A 19,353-nucleotide genomic window follows, 5' to 3' on the forward strand; every position below is an offset into this window, starting at 1 on the left:
AATCCAAACCTCCCAATAACCAAGCCAGGGGCCTTTCTGTTACACAGTGTAACTTTGAAATCAGCTAAGAAGGAACTCTGGCCTATAAAGAGCCGAGAAAGGGGAAACACCACATGGATAGTCTGTGAACAATTTGGCAGCTGTTTGTCAGATTGTCATTTTTAATACAAGGTCACAATCCCGACTAACCAAATCCTCCCATTCTCACATATACTAAAGGAATGTTAAAATGTTGTATGAAATCAATACAAGTTAAATCTTCATCAGCTTCTAAACATAACAGGGCCTTACCCAGGCTTCCGAAGTCCCCAGCACCACTGAAGGCGTAGCTTTATAAATACCATGGCGAACAAGAAATGCTGTCTTGTCACATCCAAGCCAGATAACAGCTGGACTTTAAAAATAAAATTTTGAAGACATTTGCCTTTTATATTTCTAATTTCTGTTTGCCTTGCTTATGGTTTTGTCATTTGATTTTGATGAGTGGTTAATACACGTGCACAGCTGCCTTTTGGGGCAACCTTTTCCCTGTTGCCTCCATGCCCAGGGTGGAAAGCAGGCCTTCAAGCTGCTTCTAAGAAACGCCATCGTCTTCATGGCTGGCAGGCAGGCAGTCCTGGGAAGCATGTCCAAGCAGGGCCAGACTTCTGACGGACTTACTTTAATACTTAAGAAGCCTCACAGGAGGGATGAGACATGCAGGAAGGGCACATCCCTTTGAGATGGCTCTCCGCGGTGAGGTGAGAGGGAGCCTGGGAAATGATGGTGCATGGATGGAAGGAGGTGATCTCCCAAGCTAGAGGCAGGGCTCACCTTTCAGCTATTTAAAGAGCTTGCCGTCTGGGTACTTGGTAGAGGACCAAGAAGTCTTACTCTTAAAGTCCTACTCTCAGTGATGATAGGGTACTACTTTTGTATGCACAGATTTATCTTTGAATCTCGTATTCCCTCACTAGACCATAAGCTCTAGTTGCTGAAGACATCACTATTTCAACTTCCCATGATTTACCCAGGGTCTAGTTCAGGGGACTGGCACACCACAGGCACCCAAGAAATGTTGGTTGATTGTTTTGTTGAACCATGGGCTTAGTGGATGAGTAAACACACTTGACTGTTGTTACCTTAACACTCCAGCCCTTTCTAATCCTCATGCTGAGGAGAGTATGAAGCAGAGTGGAGAGAATATTATGTGTACCTGCTAACTATCCTGACTTTAATATGAACTGTAACTCCAGCAGGATCTGCAATCAGCGTGGGCCTGAACAGATGCCAGGAACTAGACTGGACTCAGCAGAAGGCTGCTCCCCATCCCAGAAGTCCTCACAAAGGCTCTACACTGCTGTCCATATTAGTTCAGGTAACTCGACTCCATTCATGAACTCACAGTCCCCCAGAGGCACATGAGGTCTCAATGGCAACTCTGGGCAAGCTTCTGAAGGGAGGTTTTCACACGCTCCGTAAGCTCCTGGGCCACTACAGCCTGTCTACTGTTACACTCATCAGCATGCTGCTCCGTGTGATGGGGTAACATGAGAACTGATGTATGGCATGACCAGCTATATTTAGGGGAGAGGAAATGGGCCATACTGAGGAAGGTCACAAGTATTTTGTTCAGAAAACTGAAGACTACAATTATCCGACTATACAGAGGTATAGTCTGGAAGCCAGAACCTGAACCTTCCATCCAGTTTTAGTTCTACCATTACTGGCATTGTACCTATAGCAAGTTTATTTAATTTAAATTTAAATTTTCCAGCCTCAGTCTTTTAATCTGTAAAATGGGAAAAAAATAATACCAGCTATGTGTTATGGAATATAGATAGTTATTGCAAGACTAAGGTAGGAAAATCATATGCTTAAGGTCAGTCTTGGCTATAAAATAATAATAATAATAATAATAATAATAATAATAATAATAACACAACAATAAATAAACATTGTCCTCAAAGAGTATCTAACAATTGTATGAGAAAAGACTGTAAAAGTAACTGATCATCTGGTAGAGGAACACTGGATAAATGTTTGCTAAAAAAAAAGGAAAAAAAGTAACTAGGAAAATGTATTTGAATCTAGACAATGTGCATACCGAGTGGAATTTCCACAACCCTTATGTAGATTTTTCTCTGCCGCTAAGGTTTGTATCTTTTTATAATGGCCAATAGTTCCATTCACATAGTCACAGCAAATTGATGAGCAGCATTACGGAGAGACAACTCACTCTATTTATAGCTAATCTATAGTTAAGAAATCAAATGAAAGTGCAGGCAGAGCAGGGTCAGATGACAGAACTCTGCAGCTCCTGGTCCATAGCCAAGTGAACAGTCAGAACCCCCAAAGCGCTGGAGATGGTTTAGCTACTTTATAAAGCCAAAGACTCAGGCACTCTACATACTGCTTCCCACGGAGTCTGAGATGAGCCTGATCTAAAACACTTCTTTGCAGACCACCAGGCTGACGACCATGTCTGTGTTGCCATCAACCTGTTAACCATGCCAACCATTTTGGCTGGCTAGACAGAAGCATCCAGCCCTTGTCAGTGAAAGCCTGCTCATCTATGTGCCTATGACAATGTCAGTGTACCCTTGATACACACTGCTCATGGAGGAGAGCAGGTAGAGTCCTGAAGTCCTTTAATGTCTCACTTCCTCTTCCTCTTCCCTTTTCCTTTCCTTGTCCCTTTACTTCCTCTTTGTTGCTTTCTCTCCCTCCCCCTTCTCTTTTACAAGCACACAAATTCATGTATATACTATTCAGAATTTATGTTGACCCTTTGCACCCAAGACTACCCAAGAATCAGTATCTCCAACTGACAACAGAAACCGTGCCTTCTGCAAGCTCTTGAAGCCTTGCTCCTGTCTGACGTCATCCATCTTTCAGGATTCATACCCAGAATTTCCAAGCTGCCTGGGGAGGTCTGGTTCAGCTGTTGCTAAAAACTATCTTTGTGTGTTTTTAAGGGATCAGGGTCCTGGAAGAAATCCTGCCGGTACATGGGGAACTAGCAAGACTTTTTCCCTCAAGCTAAAAAAAGGATGTTCACTAGGATCTGAGATGGGTAAAGGATCCTGTTACTCTTAAGAGAGCAAATTAATCTTCCCTGACTGGTGGGATGGATTCTGCCAAAGAAACAGCTAACGGGAAAGCCAGTCCCCACTCTGTGATGACACAGTAAATAACCAGGCCACGCTGCCAGCAAAGTGCTGACCTAACCTATAAATTGTAACTGTCCTCTGGGGAACGATTTTTGCTGACAGGCGCTTGGTGCATTTAAGACAAACAAACAGGAAGCAATGAGGATGGGCATGAGAGAGCTGCAGGTAGACATCCTGAGAGGGAGGCTGCTCTCTCCAACAGACACTAAACAGGCTTCTGCCATGGTTAGTGCACAGGCCCGGAGCTGGGTCTTTCCTAAGAAGTCAGTCGGTGTCTGCTGAATCTATATGTCCATTAGTCCCAAGTGGTTTGACAGTGCCTAGGAATTACTTGGTCTAGATTTTTCTTCAAAGAATTCTTCTTTACAAAGAAGACTTTTTAAAATTATGTTTCTTATTTTTCTTAACGAGAATCCAGTGAAGTAGGTGATACACAGAGATCTGTTAGAAGGAATATAGAAGGATTTTTCACTAAAACTTTAAATAACATCCTGAGGTACTTGGGTTTCATGTGTTCAGGAATAGAGAAGCCAGCATTGTCTCAAAGCCCTCAACTGTAATACACACTGAAGACCAACATTTCATTTTTGCCTAGAAAATCTAATTAGTGACTCCAATGGTTATATGGATCCCATGCCTGACCCACTCATCTTCATACAGGTACAGATCAGCAGAGACATAAGCCACCCACTCACCTTCTGCGTCCTCTGGCCGAGTCAGATCGATGACACCAGGGCCCAGCTTTCCATCTTCACTTGACTTTCCTGTTAATTGGGGACCCAGGTTCTCAAAGCGTGTTCTTTCCTAGGAGAAAAAATAGCCAGAGGCCTGTTTTAGTTTTAGTTTTGAGTCGCTAGATGCTTGCTTTCTTCTAGTTTCTCCCTCACTTAATGGGCACAATGTGGCCTTAGAAACATCATGTCCAACCCACTCCAGCTCTGAGATGGCTGAAGGCTAAGAGTGTCACTGACGACATGGGTAATCTGGAAGTCTAGAAGGCTGAACCTGGAAGAAGGGGAGGCCATGACAGAGAATGTGCCAGAGCTGTTCTGCCTGTCCTGGTCCTTCTGTTGGACTTGCTTCTAGAATCTTTAAGAAATGCAGTGGAGAGAGGCCAGATGTGCAAAAACTTAAGAATGTTCTAAAACCTACTGCTAAGCTGAATGGGAGAACACCCTTTCCATCTAGACATTATGATTTTGATCAGTAAATCCTGATAAAGTACAAATTAGAACTCTTCGTACCAGGATTTGAATGTGTCAAAGTTGGTAGAGTGAACATTGGCATTGTTCCTTTGCTTGGAGCAAGTCTTTCAACACTAAGTTGCTAGGAACTGAAGAATGCATGACTCCCACCCAGTAAAAAACAGAAAACCAAACAAAACAATCAAAAAAAAAACCCAGGAAGGTTCAATACCCCTACTTCTTTAGGAGGGAACCCCAAAGTGGTTGCTTGTTTACCAGTGCCTGTAAGAGCAGGAGTCTGGGGTAACACAATGGCAGAAGCCCTGCCCCTCTCAGGCAGTGGCTGGGGCTCACTGGCCATCCTGAGTGTGGTGGGATGATCTATATAAACTGAGCACAGCAATCCCATCCTCACCTCCTTCTCTATGCTTCGCCTCTACTCACACTCGGCTTTGTGTTTTCCGTATGAATGAATGAAGCCTTGTTGTTCATTACTATGAGACGATATTAAATGTCGTGTCAGCCCGAGTGTACAGACATGGAGTAGCAGCTCGCGGCTCCGGGAACGGCTCTGCATATCACACTAATGCATTATGCAGCAGTGCAGTGCCGACTGCTGCTCGGTCTATTGTTCAGTGACCTAGTTCTGCATCGAGCATGCTTGCCATCTGATGGAAACATGCCGAGCGTTCTGTTCTGTAGATGTTTAGAAACTTGGAAATATTCTGAAGGAGCAAACATACAATTACTTGATAGAGGATGTGCCTCATTTGTACAGCCTCACTGCGCTTTCTAATACGATCATTTTTGAATATCATTATATTTCTATAATTAATTCACATCAGTCAAATTGTGGCAGTAAATTTTCCATTTCCTTTTTGTCAGAGACCATGTTGAAATCTTCATTGGAAGGAAACTCAGCATAAGCCCTGCATTAATCTAGTACTGTTTTAGGAAAGCTTTGCAAGAAAACACAATCATCTAGCCATCATTTCAACAATTGAGTAACACAAACTCACTAGTTTCAACAGCAGCGCATGGGAAAACCTCTGAACTGTGACCTGTATAAAAGACAGATTGAAAATCAAAACCGAAGTGAATGTGTCTCCCTAGTACCTTCTCATGTGAAAGCGTGGCTGCTGGGGAACAAACTAACTCAGATGCGGTACAGGACAGAGCCTCCACAGCCCGGGGCTGTGCCCGAGCGTCCTCACACATGGTCAGGGAGGACAGCTGCTCACCCTCAGCCCGCGTCTGGTTTTGAGCAGTACCTTGTGTTGTGGTGATGTAAAGAGAGAGAGTCAAAGTGGAAAGCACTCCAAAGCCACCGTGGACCCTTGTTTCTGGCACTGCTGGCATACTTGCATGTGACTGTCACTGTGATGGGCCCAGAGTCCTCCCTTCTCTGAAGGACAACCTTCCCCTGCATTTCGTGGCAGGTGGGGATAGGACAACTGTCTCTGAAACCCACATATCAATATTCATATTCTAGAGGTCTTTCTAGTCATCCATTCTCTTTGATTTTCCTAGAAAATATTCTCAGTTTAAGAAAAGTTCCTGAAAGAGTATCAGTATTTTGACAGAGCAGGAGAAGAGGGGAGATTACATGCCATGCGTTGTAAAAGCCCCAAGACAGCAAAGCTTACATATGATAATCTCTTTTCTTTCCTGAAAGCGAAGTGTGCTCGCAATGCAGTAGCATCAGTGTGTTTTTAATCATAACAAAAAACACATCTAGGACCTTCCACAACACATTCACGCTGTCTTTGAAGTTAGACAATTTTTCTGACTTCATTGAAAAGAAATTCTTGTGCAAAGACACTTTCCCTGTAAAATATCAATATTTTGACAGAGTGGAAGACAAGGAAGAGCATCCCATGAAATACTGGTTAAATAGGCAGAAAATAAATCAATGATAAAAAGTGTTAGGGTCAGTGGGTTGCATTTTCAATTTGATAATATTAAGCACTGTGTTTGAGATTAAAGCCGGGCCCTGCAAAGCCAAGCCCTTTCATATAAATTTCTACTCAGCCTCCCAGAAGATTTCCCTTTCTTCAAAGAATAGTTCAGAATATTTATTTTCCAGCACAGAACCCTAAGACAGGCAGGCCCAACGTCTACTGGTTAGGTCTGTGCAGCTGAGCTAAGCATAGATCTACCAGTGCACTGAACGTGAGCCTCTTAAACACAGGACATGGCTATGGGCAGTAGAGTCTGGAGAGGCTTCAGTAGAAAACGCCCCATCTCCTAAACACCTATGGGCTTGTGCCCATATGTAACATAGACAGAGGAGTGCATGTCCTTACAAGCTTATGTGGCAAATAACACATACCGACCCCTTAAACAAACCCTCCCAATGTACACAGCTTCAAAGTAGGATAATTTAGCGATATGAACAAAATTCCTCAGTGTAAACTTAGCCCCATGCCCTACTCTTGAAATCTCCCTGTTCTTTCTATTGATAACAGAATGTGCATTCTCCATGCTGCCCCATGAGCAGACACTCTCTTATGCATTGTCAGTTCCAAACATGCAGGCCATGTGAAAGTTACTGGAAAAAAATTAAAAGTCAGCTCTGCTGTGTTGTAGGGACTATTGGCTCTCTAAGTGTTTTGAAATTATGATGTATGAGGTAGATGTTGCATATTAAATAAAAATATTTAAATGATAAAGCTCCCGTTAGTGAGAGCTGATGAATGTAAAATGTTATAAGCCACAAGATGGTAGCATCCATCATCTCCGTGTGTTAGCAGAGTCAATGATGAGGTGGCCTCAGTGCTGACAGACAGACTCTGATTATTATCCCTTATTTCCAGAGTCACTGAACAAACCACTCAGCTCCCCTGGCATTATTTTTAACTTTGCATTAAATTAGCAACTTTTCCTGCCTACCGTGACAAGATTGATCAGTTACATCTTGGCACCAGTGGAGAGAGAATGAGTTTGGGGGTAAATAAAAGACAAGGGTTTGTTCTAGTTTAGGCCAGGAAGTGAGCTGCCTCTTCCTGGCAACAAACCTGAGATTGTGATCTGGGGAAGGCACAGAGATGAAACAGTAAGCACACAATAATGGCTTTTCTTTGCACTTAGATAAAAGCTGAATCTTTGATGTGCACAGTATATTTTAATAAAATTTTATATACTGTGTTTTATACACTTATTGGCTATTCCATAATAATGTGTGTGCTCACAGTAAAATTGCTCTTAAATTTATGTGTGTTATTTATATGTTCCCACGTAACAATGCTTTTTGTTGTAAAAAATATTCTGTTTATTAATGTAACTTTACAACCACTGCATCCAAGATCCGTGGTAAATTAATGACATTTTTATTATTTTATAGTGTCATTAAATTTTTACTGATCACTCCATCAAACAGAGGCAGTAAAGGCCATAATGTAAACTGGGACACTTAGATCAGGCAGCAGGAAGACATCCATGGAGTCTGAGGAAAACTGCTGGCAATAAATGATATTTATACCATCTTTAAGCATGTGAGACTACTTGGATAAGTTTGGCAAAACCGTTTCAGTAGTAGAGTGGATGGTGTACTTAAATAACAGTTTGCTTGCCAAAGAGACAAGCCACTTTCAAACCATATGCGGGATGACGGATTGCAGTTGTCCCCGGAAAACTGACATATGAAATGTAACTCTGTGCCTCACCTTACCTCTGGGTCACCGAGGGTGGCCAGCCTGTACTGTGCCTTGAGTTCTTTCAAGGCAGTCCCTTTCCTACAATCAGGAGGGTAAATGGCGAATGCTCAGAAAGCCTTTGTTAGTCACTCTACAAATGGACATGTTTTATTGTAGACCTGTCTAGACAATGGTGCCATGCACTTCACTCCAGTGGTCTAAAAGAGAAGCACTTTACCTACCTTTATTCAAAAGCCCATTTGTATAGATTGCCTGAGTGTGGTGTCACAAAGCAAACAGCTGTGGGTTGGGGTGTTATTACATATACTGTAGTTTTAGAAGGTGAAAAATAATTATCTTGGGTTATTTTTACATGTAAAATACATGATAATTAGGATGTGCTCTACACCGACTTTCTTAAATAAACTTAAATGTGTGTTATTAACTAATTGCCAAATATTCTACTTATGTATATATGACACAGTAAATAGAAAATTCTGTGCCCATATAACTGTGGAATTAGTAGCACCAATCTCTTGCATGGGGGAATCTGACATGATTCTTTTTTATGTAAATAAGAATTTTGTTGTTACATAGTCAAATGAGCGTTTAGATATTTAAAACGTTTTAAAACCTTTCAGATTTGCAATAAAGGTTAACACCACAGCTCATCAATCACTTCTGTGCCCTCCCAAACCACAGGTATTGCAGTGTTCTGAGATACTGTCTACCCTGGAAGTCCCAGCTATGTGTAGTTATTGAGCACTTAATGAAGTCTTTCTGTCTTCCTCCCAGTTCCAAGTTTCATTCTTTCCTAGACACTTGATTTCACTTTTCTATTAGACTGGAGCTTCAGTGTGGGAGTGCATTGTCCAAAACTAAATCTAACAACTGCCCTTACCCAGCATCCCTCCTGACCTTCATTTACACCAGCTCCAATTAGCTCACAGTTTCAGTCTTCCTTCCTTCCTAACTCTTGTCTACTCAGCCAGCTGGGTGGGCTGCTTTTCCCTTCACAGAGCCTTTTGTCCTCCATCTTTAGCGTAGGGTAAGCAGTCTGCCCTCCAGCCTCCAGTGTCTGCCACAGTGTCCTGACTGGTGCTGGTCCTGGCCACTGTCTTCTCTGGTCTACTGTCCCCATTGGTTCCTCAGCTTATGTAATCCCACGTGTATAGATCAGAATCTTCTATTACTCCTATTTTCTACTGTACTTTGGTCAAACCCTGGCTTGCAAGGTACTTCATTCACTCCTGTCCACATGCCTTTTCAAATCCAGAAATTGAAAAAACAATCTCCCATCAGGCATCTTCTGCTAGGAATGGACAGTAGCTCATCTTTGGATACCATAATCCTGCCTTCCCCATAGCCTCTGGGACATGCTTCTTCTCTGCCTTCCTGTCAAGTTCTATTCATATTGAAAAAACCCACATTTTCTATGAATTCTATATCCTGTCTAATCGACTCATTTTCCATTATGCCCAAATTCTAAGTCTTGACTACATAATTAGCCCCTGGGTTTCATCGAACTATGTTCAACAATAAGGGTTTGGTTCATGTACATTGCTGAATCTCTGTCATCAAGATCAAAGGATTTTACAAGTCTGGGATTCTATCTTAGGCCTTGCTGTAGACCTTACACAGCAGTTCATATCTGTGTCTACAAGGACCTGGTCTTGTAAGGCCACACACAAGGGAGTAGCTAGAAGGAGCAAGGACCACCAGGTTTCCAACATTCAAGTTAGTGACTGAGATACTTAGACTCAACACGCTCTCCACTGCACTCATCAGAGTTCCTTGAAGAAGAGAATCTAAACAAAGCCTGATAAGAACCTTAAATATTTATGAAGAAGGAAGATAAAGAATTTTCAAAGAAAACAGAAAAATGCTTTTGATTATATAGTTTAATACAAATCTAACAGACTTTCTACAGGTAAATACAGACGTCTTTGTAAACTCTCTGTCAAATACTGGCAACAGAAGATATTCCCTACCAAAGATATTTGGCTTAAGGCAGTACATATTTCAAAATAAAGTTTTATTTTATTTTCTTTTTCAAGCAAGGTAAATACAACATAAAGTGATTCTCTGTCCCATTGCCTGACCTGGATATATCTTTCTATGATGTGATTCTCAAAAGATGTTCTCAACCATATACACAGTCCTATGATTGATTTTCCATACATATCTTATCATTTTATTTTATGTTCTATAACTTACATTTAGTAATTTAATAATCAAAACTATGTTTGTGGCTGGAGAAAGTGGCTCAGAGAGAATGGACACTCACTGCACTGGCAGAGGATTACAGTGTGGCTCCCAGCACCCAGATAGGCAGCTCAAACCCTTCAGTTGTAGGGGTCTGATATCCTCTGGCTTCTGTGGGCACCTGCACCCATGTGGAGCTACTCACACACTCACACATACATACATACATGCATACATACATACATACATACATACATACACACATGTATACATACATACAAATAAAAGATAAATAAATGAAATATAGGTTAGAAGGTAATTTTCTAGAGGAAGAAGCCTTAAAAGCACTGGAATTCATTTTCACAGGGCCACTCTGATGCTTCCAGAGTCAGTATTGATGATAATTAAGCCACTGACTGGGAGAAATACAGCTCATCATTGAACTCTACAGTCTAATGTTTGCTAGCTAACATTCTTAATTTATCTAGCTCCTAATGCACCCTTAACAGAAATACTGTGCTAGTACTCATGAATGAATTAAGCTCTGAGTTTTCTGACTGTGTTTACCCCAGAGCACAGAGATGCTTATTGGAGGAGAAGAAGGAAGAGGACATGTGCTGACCAACTTGTCAGAACAGAATTCTCTCCGATGAGAATTTCTGCCAAGCTGATCAGCACATGGCCCTCTGTTCCTCTCGGTTCTAAAGAGGAAGTAAACTGAAATTTACCTGGCTTTGCTTACATGCTCAGCCTTCCATCTGTCATTAGAAACGGACATGTTTAACAAAGGAGAGTGCTAGACAGTAGACTGCTAACGGGTGTAAGAGGAACGTTTACAAGAGTTGAGATTGTAGGGAAAATTGTTCATGCAAAGCCTGACATAGAATTAGAGTAAGGTGGACTTTCCACTTCACAGAAGGAGCCCAGTCCTGGCTAAACGGTCATTCTATTGTTCAACTGATTTACACCCCATAATCTGTTTTTCAATTATTAAATATAGCTACAGATAAATAATTAAAATATATTTAATTGCTTTTGTAAAAGTTCTGAAAAATAATTTTATTTTGTGTAAAAGTAAAACTAAAATAGAAGAAAGGGAAGCTATTTAGCAGGATTTAGCTACCAGAGTGCCTAATCTGATGTAAAGCCAGTAAGTTGGATGTTATATCTTTAGAGTAGCTGAGGAGCCACGGGCACAGACCCATAAGCCAGTTGTAATATGCATTCTGTATGGTCTTGGAGACAGAAGAAAAAGATATGTAAAAAAGAAGTCAACTACACAATGAAAGCTGTGCTGAGAGGAAAACTCATAGCACTGAGTGCCTGCAGAAAGAAACAGGAAAGAGCATATGTCAGCAGCTTGACAGCACACCTAAAAGCTCTAGAGCAAAAAGAAGCAAATACACCCAGGAGGAGTAGAAGGCAGGAAATAATCAAACTCAGAGCTGAAATCAACCAAGTAGAAACAAAAAGGACCATAGAAAGAATCAACAGAACCAAAAGTTGGTTCTTTGAGAAAATCAACAAGATAGATAAACCCTTAGCCAGACTAATGAGAGGACCCAGAGAGTGTGTCCAAATTAACAAAACCAGAAATGAAAAGAGAGACATAACTACAGATTCAGAGGAAATTCAAAAAATCATCAGATCTTACTATAAAAGCCTATATTCAACAAAACTTGAAAATCTGCAGGAAATGGACAATTTCCTAGACAGATACCAGGTACTGAAGTTAAATCAGGAACAGATAAACCAGTTAAACAACCCCATAACTCCTAAGGAAATAGAAGCAGTCATTAAAGGTCTCCCAACCAAAAAGAGCCCAGGTCCAGACGGGTTTAGTGCAGAATTCTATCAAACCTTCATAGAAGACCTCATACCAATATTATCCAAACTATTCCACAAAATTGAAACAGATGGATCACTCCCGAATTCCTTCTATGAAGCCACAATTACTCTTATACCTAAACCACACAAAGACCCAACAAAGAAAGAGAACTTCAGACCAATTTCCCTTATGAATATCGATGCAAAAATACTCAATAAAATTCTGGCAAACTGAATCCAAGAGCACATCAAAACAATCATCCACCATGATCAAGTAGGCTTCATCCCAGGCATGCAGGGATGGTTTAATATACGGAAAACCATCAACGTGATCCATTATATAAACAAACTGAAAGAACAAAACCACATGATCATTTCATTAGATGCTGAGAAAGCATTTGACAAAATTCAACACCCCTTCATGATAAAAGTCCTGGAAAGAATAGGAATTCAAGGCCCATACCTAAACATAGTAAAAGCCACATACAGCAAACCAGTTGCTAACATTAAACTAAATGGAGAGAAACTTGAAGCAATCCCACTAAAATCAGGGACTAGACAAGGCGCCCACTCTCTCCCTACTTATTCAATATAGTTCTTGAAGTTCTAGCCAGAGCAATCAGACAACAAAAGGAGGTCAAGGGGATACAGATCGGAAAAGAAGAAGTCAAAATATCACTATCTGCAGATGATATGATAGTTTATTTAAGTGATCCCAAAAGTTCCACCAGAGAACTACTAAAGCTGATAAACACCTTCAGCAAAGTGGCTGGGTATAAAATTAACTCAAATAGATCAGTAGCCTTCCTCTACACAAAAGAGAAACAAGCCGAGAAAGAAATTAGGGAAACAACACCCTTCATAATAGACCCAAATAATATAAAGTACCTCGGTGTGACTTTAACCAAGCAAGTAAAAGATTTGTACAATAAGAACTTCAAGACACTGAGGAAGGAAATTGAAGAAGACCTCAGAAGATGGAAAGATCTCCCATGCTCATGGATTGGCAGGAATAATATAGTAAAAATGGCCATTTTACCAAAAGCGATCTACAGATTCAATGCAATCCCCATCAAAATACCAATCCAATTCTTCAAAGAGTTAGACAGAACAATTTGCAAATTCATCTGGAATAACAAAAAAAACCAGGATAGCTGAAACTATCCTCAACAATAAAAGGACTTCAGGGGGAATCACTATCCCTGAACTCAAGCAGTATTACAGAGCAATAGTGATAAAAAAAAACTGCATGGTATTGGTACAGAGACAGACAGATAGACCAATGGAATAGAATTGAAGACCCAGAAATGAACCCGCACACCTATGGTCACTTGATTTTTGACAAAGGAGCCAAAACCATCCAATGGAAAAAAGATAGCATTTTCAGCAAATGGTGCTGGTTCAACTGGAGGTCAACATGTAGAAGAATGCAGATTGATCCATGCTTATCACCCTGTACAAAGCTTAAGTCCAAGTGGATCAAGGACCTCCACATCAAACCAGACACACTCAAACTAATAGAAGAAAAACTAGGGAAGCATCTGGAACACATGGGCACTGGAAAAAAATTCCTGAACAAAACACCAAAGGCTTACGCTCTAAGATCAAGAATCAACAAATGGGATCTCATAAAACTGCAAAGCTTCTGTAAGGCAAAGGACACTGTGGTTAGGACAAATCGGCAACCAACAGATTGGGAAAAGATCTTTACCAATCCTACAACAGATAGAGGCCTTATATCCAAAATATACAAAGAACTCAAGAAGTTAGACCGCAGGGAGACAAATAACCCTATTAAAAAAATGGGGTTCAGAGCTAAACAAAGAATTCACAGCTGAGGAATGCCAAATGGCTGAGAAACAACTAAAGAAATGTTCAACATCTTTAGTCATAAGGGAAATGCAAATCAAAACAACCCTGAGATTTCACCTCACACCAGCGAGAATAGCTAAGATCAAAAACTCAGGTGACAGCAGATGCTGGCGAGGATGTGGAGAAAGAGGAACACTCCTCCATTGTTGGTGGGATTGCAGACTGGTAAAACCATTCTGGAAATCAGTCTGGAGGTTCCTCAGAAAATTGGACATTGAACTGCCTGAGGATCCAGCTATACCTCTCTTGGGCATATACCCAAAAGATGCCCCAACATATAAAAAAGACACGTGCTCCACTATGTTCATCGCAGCCTTATTTATAATAGCCAGAAGCTGGAAAGAACCCAGATACCCTTCAACAGAGGAATGGATACAGAAAATGTGGTACATCTACACAATGGAATATTACTCAGCTATCAAAAACAACGAGTTTATGAAATTCGTAGGCAAATGGTTGGAACTGGAAAATATCATCCTGAGTGAGCTAACCCAATCACAGAAAGACATACATGGTATGCACTCACTGATAAGTGGCTATTAGCCCAAATGCTTGAATTACCCTAGATGCCTAGAACAAATGAAACTCAAGACGGATGATCAAAATGTGAATGCTTCACTCCTTCTCTAAAAGGGGAACAAGAATACCCTTGGCAGGGAAGAGAGAGGCAAAGATTAAAACAGAGACTGAAAGAACACCCATTCAGAGCCTGCCCCACATGTGGCCCATACATATACAGCCACCCAATTAGATAAGATGGATGAAGCAAAGAAGTGCAGACCGACAGGAGCCGGATGTAGATCGCTCCTGAGAGACACAGCCAGAATACAGCAAATACAGAGGCGAATGCCAACAGCAAACCACTGAACTGAGAATAGGACCCCCGTTGAAGGAATCAGAGAAAGAACTGGAAGAGCTTGAAGGGGCTCGAGACCCCATATGAACAACAATGCCAAGAAACCAGAGCTTCCAGGGACTAAGCCACTACCTAAAGACTATACATGGACTGACCCTGGACTCTGACCTCATAGGTAGCAATGAATATCCTAGTAAGAGCACCAGTGGAAGGGGAAGCCCTGGGTCCTGCTAAGACTGAACCCCCAGTGAACTAGACTGTTGGGGGGAGGGTGGCAATGGGGGGAGGGCTGGGAGGGGAACACCCATAAGGAAGGGGAGGGGGGAGGGGGATGTTTGCCCGGAAACCAATGAATTATTATTAAGTATTAAATAAATTTAAAAAAGAAAAAAACAGAAAAAAAAACAAAAAAAAAAAAAGAAGTCAACTAAAGATTTTGTCAAGAAGAAAAGCTTTAGTTGACCTAATTATAATGCCGTCCAGGAAGAGAACAGCATTTTAGGAAAAACTATAATATTTGGGAGTCCAAAGAGCTCTGGGATTTGACATTCAGAAAACTCAAAGAAAGCTATACAGCATGCAAACAGAAACTCCAAACCAAGTAAGAGCTGGAGCTGATCAGGGAGTGAGAGTGACACCACGGAAGGTCAAGGGAGCCATCCAGATGCTTGCTCCTTACCATGCAGGTGGCAAGAACGTCTGCGTGCTTAAACATGGAAGTAAGACCCGGCTGCCACATGATTTCTGGGATTAAGGCCTAGATTTATTTCTGAGATGCTTAGTCAAGGCAACAGGAATGCATCTTTCCTTGTGTGGGTCAACTATTGATGCAGGAGAATACAAAGTTTAGATAAGGATGCTGTTAATGGTTAGCTTAGAGTATTTACAATGTGTTATTAATTTATTTTCCCTTCTTTGCTTCTTTTTCTTTCTGCAAAGCATTCACACATATAATCTCTCAGGTACTCATTTATCTGTCACGTTATTTCATTAATCTACCCCAGCTCTGTCTCTGTCTTTCTGGAAAGCACTCACACATACAATTTTTTATTTAATCTCTGCAATTCCATGGCACCAGCATTTCCTTACCCATTTTATCGATTGGGAAGTGACAAACAGTAATTAAGTTTTAGAGTTTTGATCCTAAATTTACCTCGCCACAGACACCTACCTAAATTGCAGTTTAATGGTTAAAAATATAAAAATATTCTTAAATCCTCACCATTGTTTTCTAAGGCTATCCATGGTTATAAATGAGTCCATCCGATAAAGTCCTTACAGTCGTGTTACTACATTCTGACAATTGTATATTAAGAAGGAATTTGGACACAAGTGTGTATACACTGAAGAAAGACCATGTGAGGGCAAGAAGGGCAGATATAGAAGCCAAGGATAGAGGCCTCAGAAAAAAGACAGGCCTGCTGGCATGTTGACCTAGGATTTTCTAAGATGAAAAGATGAATCTAAGTCATTTGAGGCACTCAGCCTGAGGTACTGTGATACATAACAAACTATTGGAATGTCAGCTTTTGCATCTTACTTCTTGTCATTGGGCAGTTTATCACATAATCAAAGAGCGAAGTATAACAGTACAGGTTATTAGCCTCAGCAATGATTCTTCCAAAGCATTTGCAACCAGAACCAAGAAGCAGTTCTGTGTTGATAATTCTATTACCTCTCCATCTGCCTATCCTCTGTCACTCGATTACCACCTATCTACCTGCTTTTCTATAGTCTAGCTATCTAAGATATATCTATCCATCATCTACCTATCACTTATCAGCCATCTACCTACCTATCTACCTATCTACGATCTATCACTTAACTATCAACTGTCTATGAATAATCCTTCAAAGAAGAACATTTCCCCTTAGAGAGAAGGAAGGTTTATAATGACAAAACCCAAAGATTCAAACTTAAATAAAAGAATCATAATCAATAAGGGTGACATGAGCTGTTCAGATTTCTTCTTGGGGTGCTTGGTTGCTTTTTTTAACCTCTGGAGCATAGGTTCCCTGGGAAGGGAAAGCGTATCATGCCTCCCTCTGCCTCACTCGTACTGCCCTGCAAGGAGAGAAGGAAGCACCATGTAGCACGCGCCTGCTGAGATGAGCCACTGTCAGCAGAGCTTCTTGTGGATATGCTTTAGGGAGCGTTCAAAGACATTCTCAAATGATGTATGACAAGGGTCACCAAGCCAGAAAAGTTCTGTCTCTACTGTCCTGGCAACAACAGCATCCATGCATCTCCTACAACGTGCTTGGACTCATGTCATCGACTATCACATAACAAATGACATGGCGCCCTTAGTCCTGAAGACAGGAGCCGCTGAAGGCAGTTATGTTTCTCTGGGTGACAGTGCTGTTTCTCTGGGTGACAGTGCTGACTGACGTTCTGGAGCCAAACGCTTTCTGTTTCAGTCATATGGTTTTAATATGGTTTTAACCAATTGCAAGGTTATTTATAAGTTTGCAACTCCCAAGTAGACTTATAAAGCACCCAGATTTAAGCAGATCCAGTTGTGTGGTAGCCAGAGTCCTGCTTATATGTGGTTTCAACTTCTTATTCCTGCACAGAGGCATGTGGCAGATTTGTTCCTGAATATTCTCTGATTATTCGGTAACAAGTTCACAAAAGGTTCCATTGTAAAATTACAGAAGCTCCTTTGAAAACTAACACATGATTTAAAAACAGGGAATTCTATCTCACTTAAACCACCAATAAGACTCCATTAGTCTGACATTCCGCATATAAAAAAAGGACATCAAAACAAAACTAATGGCCAGCTAGCAAATGTCTTTGTCCAAAAATGGTATTTTGGGGATTATACAAATTTGATTTCAGATGTCTATGTAATTTACAGTGTATATTGCTCAACATTATTTGTGGTAACACAGGTACAATTTATTCAAGCTAAAGACATCAAAACCATACGAGCCAAGAATGAGTATTTTCTTCAAAATCATGCATTGTGCTTCAGTTTCAGCAGGCCAACTGATAATTTTGAAGATGTTTCCCCCACAGAACTATAAACACATACAAAAAAGCAAAAGTGTAAGGCATTACCACATTGTATCTGTTTTAATTTATGAGCTGTATAAATATATCATACCCCCTAAGAGGTTTTCCTGTAATTTAAAGAAAATGTGTGTGCTGCAAAAATAGCATATGTTTTTAAGAGAAAAAGAAGGGCGTGGGGAAGCTGTCATTCCAGAAGGAAACATGAAAGCCTCTTTACTCAGAGAGCTCTGAGGCCAGAGAGGCCAGGAGGCTTATTTGAAGCCCTGAAGCCCCTACCAACATTGCCAGTGCCTCCACCCCACCCCCTCGTGGCCTCTAAGTTCTCAGCCTCCTGCTCCTTCCAACCTGGCAACTCTGTGCCAGTCATGCTAGTCTGTTTACTTCATCAATAGAATCAAGGAGCTAGCTTGTCTCTGTGCTTTCTTCTAGCTCTGAAACTTTCTGACCCAATAACAAATCACCTCTACCTCTCCTAGATCTCCAGCACACACCGCAAAATCATGTCACTGTGTCATAAAAGTTCTTAGCAATTATCCATGTTCTCAAAGGATGCACTCAAAATTAATCCCTTTGTCAGACAAGCCTAGCAAGCTGTGGTCATTTGGTCCCAAAAACTCTTTGGCCAACACAGGCAATGGAAGGGGACAGGGGAAGGCAAGGGAAGGAGGCAATGAAAGTCAGAGGCAAGTTATTTTCATCTAATTGGCTTTAAATGTGTCTCTGTCTCCAGGCTGGTGTCCACTGTGGGGGCAGCAGGACACTGGATACTGTGCACCCATCCCGCCTGAAGGCCGAGTTTAACAGGACAGAAGAAAGATCCTGTGTATTTTACTACAGCCTTCTCCTAGGAGGAAAGGAGCACCATGGAGCCAAGGGACACCACAAATGAATTTGTAATAAAAATCACAAATAACTTTGGATTACATCTGATTGAAAAAGGAGCTTTGAGTAAAAATAAAACTTAGGAACTATTCTTACTTGGTAGTAATGTTAATAGGCATTTAAAAGAAAAAGAAAATATTTAGGGACCTTGTTGAAAATAGTACTCCAAGATGGCATGTCACAAAGGACAAAAGAAAGTATCCAACTGTGGCGATATGTGTTAATTGTATGGCTTTCCAAGGCTGTGGGAGAACTGGTATCAATTACAGTATAATTACCATTACTTCCAACAGAGTTAACATGTAGTTACTACAAAGTAGCACACAATTAACTGGTGTCACACTGCAGACTAAATAAGATACAAATTAAAAATTCCCAAATGGGGTCACAATACTCCTCTAAAAAATAAAAGTAAGCCTAAAATATAAAATTAAATTAAGCAAGTTGTCCCTGATACTGTCATACACAGCCTTTACACATAATTATTTCAAGGGGGGGCATTCATGAGATTCAAGTAAGGACACTATTTTTACATATTACATTAAAAAACTGCACAAAGACAGAAATGTATACATTAGCAAAGACTTTAAATTTCTTAATGTCAATCTAGTGCAGATAAAATTAGGGTTTTTTTCCCCACTTCTTTCAATTCTTAGGCATTGAACAACCCTTCTTTGAAACCAAGGGGATTATCAGTTTTTACTGATGGCCTATATATT

General features: G+C 40.8%; 1 protein-coding gene across 30 annotated transcripts in view; it reads right to left on the reverse strand.

Moving 5' to 3' along the window:
• The window catches only part of Sox6 (SRY-box transcription factor 6), a 611,566-nt gene that overhangs the window by 36,560 nt on the left and 555,653 nt on the right, over positions 1-19,353 (reverse strand). For all 30 annotated transcript variants that reach the window (XM_039106334.2, XM_063285244.1, XM_063285274.1 and 27 more), the window contains one exon: positions 3,848-3,956. In XM_039106334.2, coding sequence (XP_038962262.1) covers positions 3,848-3,956 — 109 coding nt within the window. The remainder of the gene's footprint in view (positions 1-3,847; positions 3,957-19,353) is intronic.

The sequence above is a fragment of the Rattus norvegicus genome, chromosome 1 (genome assembly GCF_036323735.1).
Source record: "Rattus norvegicus strain BN/NHsdMcwi chromosome 1, GRCr8, whole genome shotgun sequence".
In the NCBI taxonomy this organism is placed as follows: Eukaryota; Metazoa; Chordata; class Mammalia; order Rodentia; family Muridae; genus Rattus; species Rattus norvegicus.